At 31.6% G+C, this 11,756-nt stretch overlaps 1 protein-coding gene across 2 annotated transcripts; it reads right to left on the minus strand.

Annotated features, from left to right (window-relative positions):
* Window positions 1-937: 937 nt before the first annotated feature.
* LOC137830435 (putative mediator of RNA polymerase II transcription subunit 26b) lies at window positions 938-8,635 on the minus strand. Of its 2 annotated transcripts, XM_068637763.2 has the most exons (9): window positions 7,310-8,635; window positions 6,867-6,935; window positions 6,645-6,727; window positions 5,217-5,269; window positions 5,003-5,133; window positions 4,867-4,894; window positions 4,441-4,751; window positions 4,276-4,366; window positions 938-1,357 (listed from the first exon to the last, which is right to left on the minus strand). In XM_068637763.2, exons 1-9 carry the CDS (start codon window positions 7,790-7,792, stop codon window positions 1,233-1,235), a joined length of 1,374 nt encoding a protein of 457 aa, XP_068493864.2. In that variant the 5' UTR covers window positions 7,793-8,635; the 3' UTR covers window positions 938-1,232. The 2 variants fall into 2 exon arrangements, 1 of the variants encoding a protein (XP_068493864.2); XR_016523219.1 differs by lacking the exon at window positions 4,867-4,894 and having other exon boundaries at window positions 7,310-8,633.
* Between the last annotated feature and the right edge of the window lie 3,121 nt (window positions 8,636-11,756).

Below are 11,756 nucleotides of genomic sequence, written 5' to 3' on the forward strand. Positions count from 1 at the left end.
TAATATGAGCTCTTGAGTTTACATTTAAAATAAGAAGTGTTAAGTGATAAATTTTATTGGACATTTTCCTGATAAATGAAGTGCACACCAATTTACATTTAATTTAATAATATTATAAAAATTAATAAAATCCAACCACTAGTAAAAGAATGACAGAATAATTCAGTGTAAGAAAATGGCTTATCAGGTACACCAACCTATAAATTTAATTTTCATTGTTAAAATTATGCTGAAACAATATACTTTGGCTTAATTGTGTTTAATTTTTTTTATAGTTTATTAAATGAACCATGATTATACTTTCTATAGTTTTAATTGTCCGAATAAAAAAAACTCATACTATTTTTTGTACAATTTTTTTTTCACAATTAAGGAAAATATTTGAAATATAAGAATTTAAATATTTATATCTTTATATAGAGAGTGGATGAATATTAATAGAAAGAGTCCCCTAACCAAGCAAGAATGGCACAGCATAATATTTTTTAAAGAGAGGGGGTGTCAATATAATTTGTTATCATCTTTTTAAATGTTTAATTGAATTAATTATACATACTTTTCTTGTAATTTAAAAAATATTTATATTTTCAACATTTGACTTCAATTGATAAAAAAAAAGATAGGAAAGTTAGGTAGCAGATTAAAAATTAGAGAAGAATACACTATTATTCAAAGCCAAGTAGAGTTGCAGCATTTTCCTTGGTAATTCATTCCACAATATCTTGTGGCATCACACACACTGAGCATTTTCTTGGAAGTTAAATTGAAATGGTAGTTAACAAACAGCATGCAAAAAGAGTTGAAAAGGTTCATTGCTTTAATGCTATTTTCTTATTCTCAAGACCTCTTGAATTTGTGACAAGGGAGCTGAAATGTTGAGCCTGGTGTATGTTGTGTGACAAGAGAATTGTCCAGAATTAAATGACCAAAATCATGAAGATGGAATCACATCAACAATTAAGTGCTCAAGAATCCTCTTCCAAATCCAATCATAGATCAACAAAATTCTATATATATATATATATATTCAACCTTTTTTAACTTAGGAAATGAACACTGACTCAGAGGTTACTTCCCTCCCAATCAGAACAGCTCTATACAGTTAAGAATGGTGAACTGAATTATAGTTTTTGAATGGTCAAGAGGATGAAGCTTCAATAATGGCTAGCAAAGGGAGTTCTTGTCCAGATTTTTGAAGCATGAAAATGCATCCAAATTAACAGTAAACTGTTCTATCTTCGTCCCTGGCCCCATTGCTTCCTTTGATTTCCAGGTTTGACATGCGGATTTCGGTGGCCAATACCTTGCTTTGGGAGGTCATGCAACTCCATAACCTGTACTGTCCGCTGCCTCTTAGCTGAAAATGAGAATAAAGAAGCAGTCTCATCAATAAATTTAGTTCTGATTCTGAAATCAAGCTCTAAATTTTGAAAGGTTGATCTACCAAATCCAACATTTAAGGCTATAATATACAAAGTGTTAAGACAAAGTTTGTTATTCTGTTTTTTTTCTTTAGTTAGATCTTTGATTGTTGATAGCTGTATATATAAGTTTGTACCCTTTCTTTTCAATCAATGAAAACATTACTACCATCTCAATATGGTAAAAGTACAGATCTTCATCTCCTTAATGAGATACTTTCCTTCTATGTAATATCTCTCTTGGTTCTCCATGGTTACCATGGATGATTCCAAATCCAATCCCTTCAGCATTCCTCCCTCTGACAATCCCAGTTTCGTTCTCGTTTATCATCCTTTATGTGGAGATAACTACAGTTTTTTGAAAAAAAAAGGCCATCAAGATGGCTCTTCTTGGCAAGAACAAGTTTGGTTTTGTCAACGGTTCCATCCATGAGTGATGTGACCATTGACATGGAGGAAATACTTCAAGCTAGGGATGAAGACAAAGATAACAAGGCAAAGAAAGAGATCTATGAAGTTTGGAAACTTTTAAGGAAAATTAATAATAGTTTCCATGTCACAAATGCTTTGTTGTTTTGATGTACAGGGTTAGCTAGAATATGATAAAATTTCTTAGTATTTGGTTACAAGTATTTATTGGATATCCAATGGGATACAGGGGAAGTTGGCTTTATGACCTTGACGCCAAGAGGTTCTTTGTTTCTCACTAAATGACATTCCATGAAAGCATATTCCCTTTCCAAACCTTATCTGTTTCACTTGAGGTACCTGATCCTCTAATTGGTTTGGTTATTCCCTTCTCTTGCCAATCACTGATCCCATTCTTACTCCTCCACTTCATCCTCCTAACACCATACCTAAACCAACAATCCATCTGCCTCACCCAGAAAACTCTAATCCAAATAATTCTTCACTCTATGTACCTGTCAATCTGCTAGAACTACTAGAACCCCTGCTTATGTAAAAAAATGTACACAAAATTATCCATTTCACAATTTTTGTTCTTATACAAAACTTCAATCCCATTACAAAACTTCATTAACCAAATCTCATTCACTTATGAACCTCAATTTTTCACCAAGTTGTATCTTTTCTGAAATGGAGATAGGCTATGAATGAAGAAATCCATGCCCTGGAGGCAAATGAGACCTGGTCTCTAGTCCCTTTACCACTTTCAAGCTTTGTATTGGTTGTAGATGGGTCTACTGAACTAAATACAACATTATGGTAGTATAGACAGAAGCCTATTTTGTGGCTAAAACTTGGGATTGAATTTCAGTTACATTCACTCTTGCTGCAAAACTTCAGTCCGTGTTCTACTCACAGTTGCAGCAGCTCAGAATTGAAGTTTACTACATCTAAATGTCAAGAAGGCTTTTCTCAACGGTGAGCTTTTTGAGGAAGTCTGCATGGAATTACCTTCTGGTTATCATGCAGTTAATAAGAATCTTGTTTGCAAGCTGAATAATAAATTTCTCTATGGACTTGGGCATGCCTCACAACAATGGTTTTGCAAAATGTCTTCCACTTTGTTGAATCGTGGTTTTCTTCAATCAAAGAATGAGTATTCTTTATTCCAATATGGCACTGATGCTTCCTTGGTTGTGCTTCTAGTTTCCACTGATGACATCATATTAGCTTATCTAAATTCTAAATGTGTTGTTCAGGTACAAATTCGTTCAAGTTGAAAATTCTTGGCTCCTAGAAGCATTTTTCAGGTTTAGAAATTTTGAAATCTAACAAAGGGATATCCCTCCCAATGCAAATACACATAATCTCTTCTGAAGAACACTGGTTATCTAGGCAGCTAGTCTGCTCCCTACCCATGGATTATAATTTAAAGTTGACAACCACCGAAGGAAATCCTTTGCCTTACCCTTCTATATATAGACACCTTATTTGAAGACTCCTGTATTTTGACTATCTCAAGGCGTGACATTTGTTTCGTTGAACATAGTCTCAGTTCATGCAACAACCTTTTTCTTCTCATTTGAATGTTGTTCACAACCTGTGACAATATCTAGCAGGGCTTATTCTTTCAAGCAAACAATTCTTGGCACCTCACAGCATATGCAAATGCTATGCTGATTGGGGCATCCGTATTTGATAATCATATGTCCACTATTGGTTTTTGTGTGTTTCTAGGGGATGCTTTAATCTCTTGGAAATCCAAAAAGCAGCCTACAGTTTCCAAATCCTCTGTGGAGACCGAGTACAAGTCTCTATCATCTATTGCTAGTGAGTTAGTTTGGTTAAATAGTCTTAGTCCACTTTGAGGTTCAGGTTGCTTCAGCCACGGTTTTTTGTGACAATCAATATGCTATGCATCTAGCCTACAGTCCTGCTCATCATGAACATTGGAAGCATATTGATATACACTATCATTTTATGTGAGAGTTGGCCTAGTCTCATGTTATTTAGCTGATACATGTTAAAAGCCAGCACCAAGTAGCAGGCATCTTCACTAAAGTATTAAGAAATGGTTTGTTAATCTGGATTTTCTGTTACATACACTTTTGATTGTTGACAGCTGTATATATAAGTCTGTACTTGTTCTTTTCAATCAATGCACCACTCTTAATAGCTATAAACTTTAGTACAAATATCGGAGTGAGTCACAGCACATCAGTAAGATTGTTGCCTTGACTCTTTGAGGTCATAAGTTCAAATCTTTTAAAGAGTCTCACTAGGCCAGTACCATGTACCCTTCACTAGACCCCATTAGGTGGGGAGCCTAGTGTGCACTAGGTTGCTCAATTTAACTTTATTATGAGTAGACTTCAAGAGATCTATAATCTAAAAATTATAATTTGAAAGAAAAATAGACATAGATTTTGGAAAAGAAAACACAAACCATTTTCAACTTGTTGATACCGCTCCTGAAGTTTCCTCTTACTGGCTTCTAACTTCACTTGGACTGACGCATCATCCGAACACCTGGGTTTCTGATAGACAAGAAATGAAATTCAAACAAAATTCAAATCTACAAACTTGATGACCTAAGAAAACTTTTCCTTACATCTAGCTGACGAACATAAGGATTTTTTGGGATAGTACTCTTCACTGTATTTTGTTGCACCTGCGGCTCAATATGGCTTTTCTTCTGCATGGTTGATTTTGGTGGTCTACCAGGACCAGAATCACCGATAACTGGTTGATTTGGCCTCACAGCAGCCTCATTTTTCTTTGCTTGCTGACCCTTACTGTCCTTGGCAATAATGTTTGCCTCATTTGATGCCTGGGGTTTCCTCTTTGCTGTATTTTTACTGTTCAGAGTTGGACTTCTTCCATGATCACGGTTTCTGATGAATTCCCCACTATGTCGAGGATCTGAAATAGTAACCCCCAAGCATAATCATCAATCTAAGAAGTGCGGAATTCAAATAAAGAACCGTAGAGAAAAAGCTTGCTAGACTAGCATTAAGAAATTGCGAAGTCAACTCACTTCCATCATCATCCATGCCATCAAAGAACTTTGCATTATCAAGTTATGTGACATCCAACCAAGAGAAGTTGAAGTTAGTTTCTAACTGTTAAATACTGCAAAACATTTAATACAAGAAAGGAAGACATTGAAGTACCTGGGAGAGTTCCATAGAACCAGTTGGAGCGGCAAATAAAGCCCCTTCATCCATAGGAGGTGATGGAAGGCCTTCTTCATCCTCATCCTCAACAACAGATGGATTTACTGAATCTGGAGTACCTTCTGAACCTATAAGCATGAATTTATTTCAAAATTAGAAAGAGAAGATTTTAAGGACCATTTCCACAAGAAGGCAGATAAAATGTTTATACCTGCAAAAGCTGTGGTAGCTTTGACCCACGTATCCACCATTTCCTTCCAGCCACTACAATTCAATAACAATGTTTAGAATGTATAACTGGTATCTCATGCAAACCTACTACACTAAGTGAATAAAAAAAAGTAATAGAAGACTTAAACATGAGATATTTGAGCATGCAGCAGCAGATTGATAAATTGAACTGCAGTCATGCACCTACATTCAGATCCGCATCAAACATAACTAGAACAGGCACCATGCTAAAGCACGGAAAAGAAACCCAATAGTTCCAGTTTACCAACCCATTTTGTCACTAAAAAAGCAGAATGCAGAGAAAGAAAAAGAAGTGTAGCTAAATTGCATAGAATGGTAACATGTGGAAGTTTAAAATGGTGATTGGAGACTTTTTATATTTGATAAGCATTACATTTGATCAAATGAGACATGATTGACCAAGTAACCTATACAACAAGTACAATTTCAGGACCCGTAAAAGTATTAAGTATTCACCAATGACCATGAACACAGACACAATGCATTAGTCTAATTACCAGAAGATGGTTAACAATCTGGCATAGTGGCATGTAGCAGCATATTCTAAAAATGCTATAGCAGAATGACATGAAATAGAAAAAAAATTAAAAATTGGCATGATAAACAATACAATGTCACAGTTTATACACACAATCACCATTTATCATATGAGCAATGAGAACATAGTAATGAAAAAAAAACATCAATGAGTCATAAGAACATAGTAATGAATTCAAAAAATGAATGATAAAGATGAAACTAATAGAACGAGAACATAACAAAATATATTAAATTTACCAAATTTGAATTAGGAAGCTTAAAGAAACTAGAAAGAATGAAACACTAGAGAATAGTCCTATAAAATGTGAAGGAACAAAAGTAAAAATAGAGGCAAGCTTGTGTGGAATGGTCAAGGAAGAAGGGTTCCAAATCCTATTATGATTTCTGATGCAAAAACATGCATATTAGAAAATGGAGGAGAAATCACAATTTTATCCAAACAAAAAAATTAACATCATTGTTTTGGGGGTTAAAATAGGTTTTTGAAGCTTATATTGTGTTTAAAAAGCTGATATTTTTGCTATATTGAAGTCACAATGACCATTATGGAAAACCCTTCCACTATTTGAATCCTATAGCAGCCAAAGGCCACTCTACTATAATGTGCAATTGACTGCTATTCATGACAGTGAGATGAATGGATTAGAAAAACAATAGTGAATAAACCCATTGACCTTCACTAAAGTTCATAAATAGTATCACAATGAGTAACAAACCACTAATTGTGACGAAGGAAACTAGTTACAAACATTAATTCATGTAGGAGAAGATAAAAACCTATTTATCATTTATAGATGCTGAGGATATACACATGAAACACAACTATCAAAGAAAAACCAATTCATACTCGATAAGAGTCCGTGCTAGTCGACAAATGTCACTTGATCCATGCTTCCGAAGAGGATTGACAGCCTTTCCAATCTCAGTTGCCTGGCAAAATTAATTTTTCAGACAACTAAAAGATGTCCTGAAACCAAAAATGGCAGGAAAAAAACATATCTGCAAGCCAAACAGCAGGAAATAAAAATGGCAGGCTTAATGAATGAGCAAGGGATGACTCAATTCAAACCTTCAAAAGATCCACTGTGAGTTCCATCAGCTGAAGCCTCCTCAATGAATCAAACAATACTGAATCAGACTGTTGCAACATGAAAAATAAAACCATGAATCAGGGGACAGCAGGACACAAACCAATTTAATCTTTCATGTACGAACTCCACTTCCATCCAATAAAACCACTTATATTCTATGACAAGGCTTTTAGAAAACGGTCACTGTGGTTGCAGCAAGACCATCCAGGTCTGAGACCATGATGGTCACATTAACCAGATTTATCGCAACATCAAAAATTGCAATGACCATAATCTAAAACCTTACTCTAAAACTACCCAGAATCCTTCTCACAAAGTAAGAGAAACTTATTCTTCATTAAAACTCAAAGAAAAAACCAAATAAATCGCAACACAAAGAAGCAACAAAAAACCAAACAATGCGCTAAAATAAATACCATACCGCTTCTTCATAGTTAAGCAAAACATCCTTGATCCTGAATACCTCTTCAACATATTGTGACTCTTCTTCAATCTCATCGGTCAACGCCTCAGCTTCTCCATAGCTGTAATTGCTCACTCGGTTCGTGTTCATCTCTCCAGGATCATCATCTCTGGCACTATTGACCTTGCTCTCTTTACTTGCGCCTGCTTCAGACTCAAACTCAGCACCAGCCCCATCAACGCCACTCTTACAACCACCACCACCTTCACCGCCATCATCATCCACTGACACTGCCAATTCCACCCGCTCACACCCCAAACATCGACTCAGTCTGCAAGAAAACAACCTCTCTGCAATCCCATCTCTCCTCATCCTGAACTCCTCGGGGCAATCAGAAGCAGCCACCATGATCGCATGGTCAATGATGCCAAATATGTCAGAGTTCGCAGCTCCAAAGTAATTCCTCCAGTAATCAAGTGACCCTTTATTCATTCTCAACATCAAAACCCAAAAGCCACAACCTCGGATCAATAGATCGAGGGAAAACCAAATCCACCAACCACCCACAAATCAAAATCAATTTTTTTTTAATACCAATTATCACTGATCAATGAAAAACAACACGGGCCTCGATCAAACCTAGAAAGCTACTAGATTCTTATCCTTCCCCTTGTGAGGAAATGGATTAAAGGGGTTCAATTTAGGTGGTCGACGGTCGATACCCAAAGCTAAAAGCTACGTTTTTTTCCTCTATTTTTTTTGTTTTGTTTAAGAAAATAATATTTTTGGTGTTGCGTTCAGGCAAAGGTTGGGTTTTGATTCGGGTATAGGTAATGGATAAACGTTGGATTAGAAGGGGATGGAGGTTCACGGTAACACCACAAAATCAGAAACAGACACACAACTCTTATTATTATTATTATTATTTTATTATTATTATTATTATTATTCCAACAAACGTCGTATGTTGTTGTTGTTTCAGATTCTGGCGTTAAAGTAAAAACCTCCTCCAAGAGAGAAACACCACCTTGGCCTGGTTTTTCTCCAAGGTTAAACAGAAAGAAAAAAAAATTATTATAAAAGCTTATGAAAAATGGATTGTTTTAACTGACGAAAAAATTGGAACACAAAAATAACACAGAAGTTTCAGTAGATTCTCTGTCTACTTAACTGGGTGTGTGTATGCAATGTAGAGTTCTTCTGTTCTCTCTGTTTATACAAGCTAACAACTGAGTGATGCAAGAATGGTAGAGGAAAAATAGTTCAAAAATGGGTTCTCAGGTCCTCCCAAACAGTCCCTTGAAAAGACAAAAAGATGGTTTGTTGTGGATGTTTTTTTGTGACAGGGTTCTGAATTTTGGTGATATTAACCTTTTTGAGTTGACAAAAGCTGTGGCTAAAAAAATACGAGGAAAACAAAAAATTAGTGTGGAAATGTTTCTCTCCATATATATATTATATAGTTTAAGAAATTGTAAAAATATATTTTTTAATTATTTAATCAAATATATATAATATTTTTTTCTAAACTCGATTTCTTATTTTCAATTTCCTCGTTGGTCACTAGAAAACGGGTCAAAATTCTATTCTTGAATAAACCTTTTATTATTTAGGTTGAGAAATTGATCTTTCAATGCTACTTTTCTTACCTTCAAATTCATTGTTGATAAGGGGAAATTGGTGAAATTTGACTCTTCCAAAATTTAATTCTATTTTTTTTGTTTACTTTTTCACTTGAGTTATGTTGGTTGTTATTTTAATTTTAAAAACAATTACATAAATTTATTTAATAATTAATGTACTTAATGTAACTTTGAAAACGGTATGTAAAGTAATTAATTAAGATAAGAAAATATTATTAATAAGAGTTAATAGTTTATAATTAATGATTAATTATATATAGTTTTAACTTTTTAATATTATTAAAATTATTATAAATTATAACTACCAGTAATAATAATTAATAATTATTTTCAAATTATGCTAATTTAAATTATTATGCTGTGAATTGAAATTTTGAGGATGATTACTAATTTAAAGCATAATTTATAGCATTCTTAATATGAAATTTAAAATGTTACCTAGAATTATTACATAATAAGTTTTAAAGTTGAAATTGTTGATTTAAACGTTTTGTGAATATTATTAATTGATGTTAATAATTTAAATATATGTTAATAAAAATTTAAAGTAATTGAATTATTAATTTTATTATTGATTAATTAATAACATTTTTAATAATCTATATAAATATTAAAATAGTACATTTTTAATTATTAATATAAAAAAGTTGATAATTCATTCATATTCATATAGGAATTTCTCTATACTTAACTCTTCATTTTTATTTATAGAAATATATTTTAAAACTTTAATTTTAAAGTTTCATGATTTTTTTTATTGAAATTTTATTAAATATGTTAGTTTTAAATAAAACAAATGAGTGTCACTTTATTAAACATACAAAAGATTATTCTCGTTTATTAAAATTAAAATGGCGAGGGAAATTAATGTGCATTTAAAAATTAAAAAAGAAAAATATACGAATATTTGAAAACACACAAAAATATGTATCTATTTTAAAAATATAAAAAAATGTGCATTTATTTTTAATCCAATAGTAACTATAATTAGTTACAATTTGATTGGATTAAAAAATAACGTTGTATTTTCCTAAGCTATAATTTAAGAAATAAAATATAAAATAAAATCACAGATGAATTACTTGGTTCATTATAGATATAATTTCCACCAGCATGCATACTTGTTTGGAGAAATATCTCATCATTGTTAAACACATCATCTGCATTTTTATTTTATTTTTATTAAAAAATTTATAATTGATAATTATTGTTATGTTAGTTTAACTGAAATGTCAACTTGTATCCTGATGTTTAACCTAAAAAAATTTATAAAAAAATAATCAAATTTGAAGTTGAATGAAGAGGTTGTTGCACATATGTTGAACTGTAAAATAATGTCAAATTACAAAACAAACATTACTAGAAACAATTATTGATCAATAGTGAGAATACAAAACAAAAAAGAGAAAAGTAGCTTTACTTGAAGGAACATGTGCAGCATTGGAGTTTAGTTGTGATAAACCTGCAGGCTTATGTGAGGTCACAGATGCAACTTCAGTTAAGCTAACATTACAGTTAGATTCTGACAAAAGTCCAAGGTTCTTATGTCACTCATCAAAGTTGAAGGTAGGCTATGATAAAACATTTACATCGCAACACTTTACATCAAAACTAATTTTATAGAAAAAAATAATTAATTAAGACAAAAAATTATTAATTATTATAATGATTAAATTAAAAATATTTTAAAGACAAAAAAATTATTAATTTATAAATTAATTTTTATTATTAATAAATAATTTATAAATTAATATTTAATTAGTTATTATGTTTTTCACTACAATAAGTAAGTAGTGAGAGTAAAAATAACTTACACACCTATTCCATATCTGAAATTCATTTTGTAAAAGAAAATTAAAAAGTTTGAAAAGATGAAAAAGTAAGAGCACAACAATATGGTTTATTTATGATCCTTTTTCACCTAACAAAACATTGACAGTTAGTTAAAAGATAAAAGTATAAAAAAAAAAATTTGAAATTAATATTTTTTAAATTATTTGAAATTAAATTTTGAAATAGAATTAAATTTTTGAAAAGATAAACAAAAATTCAACATATTAAAACAAGACAAGAGATATATAAATGAGTCATAGAATTTGTGAGTTTTATGTTATTTGAATTTGATTTTTAAAAAAATATACGAAAAGATAAAAATAAATAAAAACATAACAACTAAATCCTTTGAAGCAAACTTAACTCTACTATTTAATCACTGGGTTACGATACATAAAAGCAAGGAATATAAAAATTAGACAAGAATATCTTATAAATTACTTTATTTTATTTTATTTTTAGAATAAAAATAAAAAGCTTGAGAAGATTAAAAAAAAAAAAAAAACATAACAGAATGGTTTAGTCTTCTAAAAGTAAGATGAGCATATTTGATAAATTATTTAAATTTAATCCAAGTCATACTCAATTACTAGTGAGGATTTAGAAGTATGTTGGTGAGAAAAAAAATTAACATAATATGTACACAAAGAAAAATTATAATAAGCTTTCACAGAAATATAAATCTCATGAACAAAAAAACAAAATATCTAAGTTTGCACAAATTATAATCATCTTTTACGCATTTCATATCTTGAAAATATTTTTCATAGTGAATTTTATAAGAAAAGTATACCTGACTTTAGATATATTTGTAATGAGAGATAGTATCGTTAGGGTCAATCACCGCAAGATATTGTGCACTTTGAAGGTCGGTGTTTTGTCACAATTTTGTTCTTAAAAGACGTTTTGATGGATTAATGGAGGAAAGTGTATTTAAATTGTTATTGACTTTGAATCCTGAACTATGTAAGACAGAACCGGAACATAAT

The sequence above is a fragment of the Phaseolus vulgaris genome, chromosome 7 (assembly GCF_051622355.1).
Source record: "Phaseolus vulgaris cultivar YP4 chromosome 7, ASM5162235v1, whole genome shotgun sequence".
NCBI classification, from domain to species: domain Eukaryota; kingdom Viridiplantae; phylum Streptophyta; class Magnoliopsida; order Fabales; family Fabaceae; genus Phaseolus; species Phaseolus vulgaris.

What these genes read in the sequence shown, in the direction of transcription:
- LOC137830435 (XM_068637763.2), bottom strand. Translation starts at nt 7,792, where the DNA reads ATGTTGAGAATGAATAAAGGGTCACTTGATTACTGGAGGAATTACTTT. An exon ending in AGCTACCACAGCTTTTGCAG is followed by an intron (nt 5,134 to 5,216) that starts GTATAAACATTT and finishes TCATGCTTATAG; the next exon opens with GTTCAGAAGGTACTCCAGAT. An exon ending in GTATCAACAAGTTGAAAATG is followed by an intron (nt 1,358 to 4,275) that starts GTTTGTGTTTTC and finishes TCTCATTTTCAG; the next exon opens with CTAAGAGGCAGCGGACAGTA.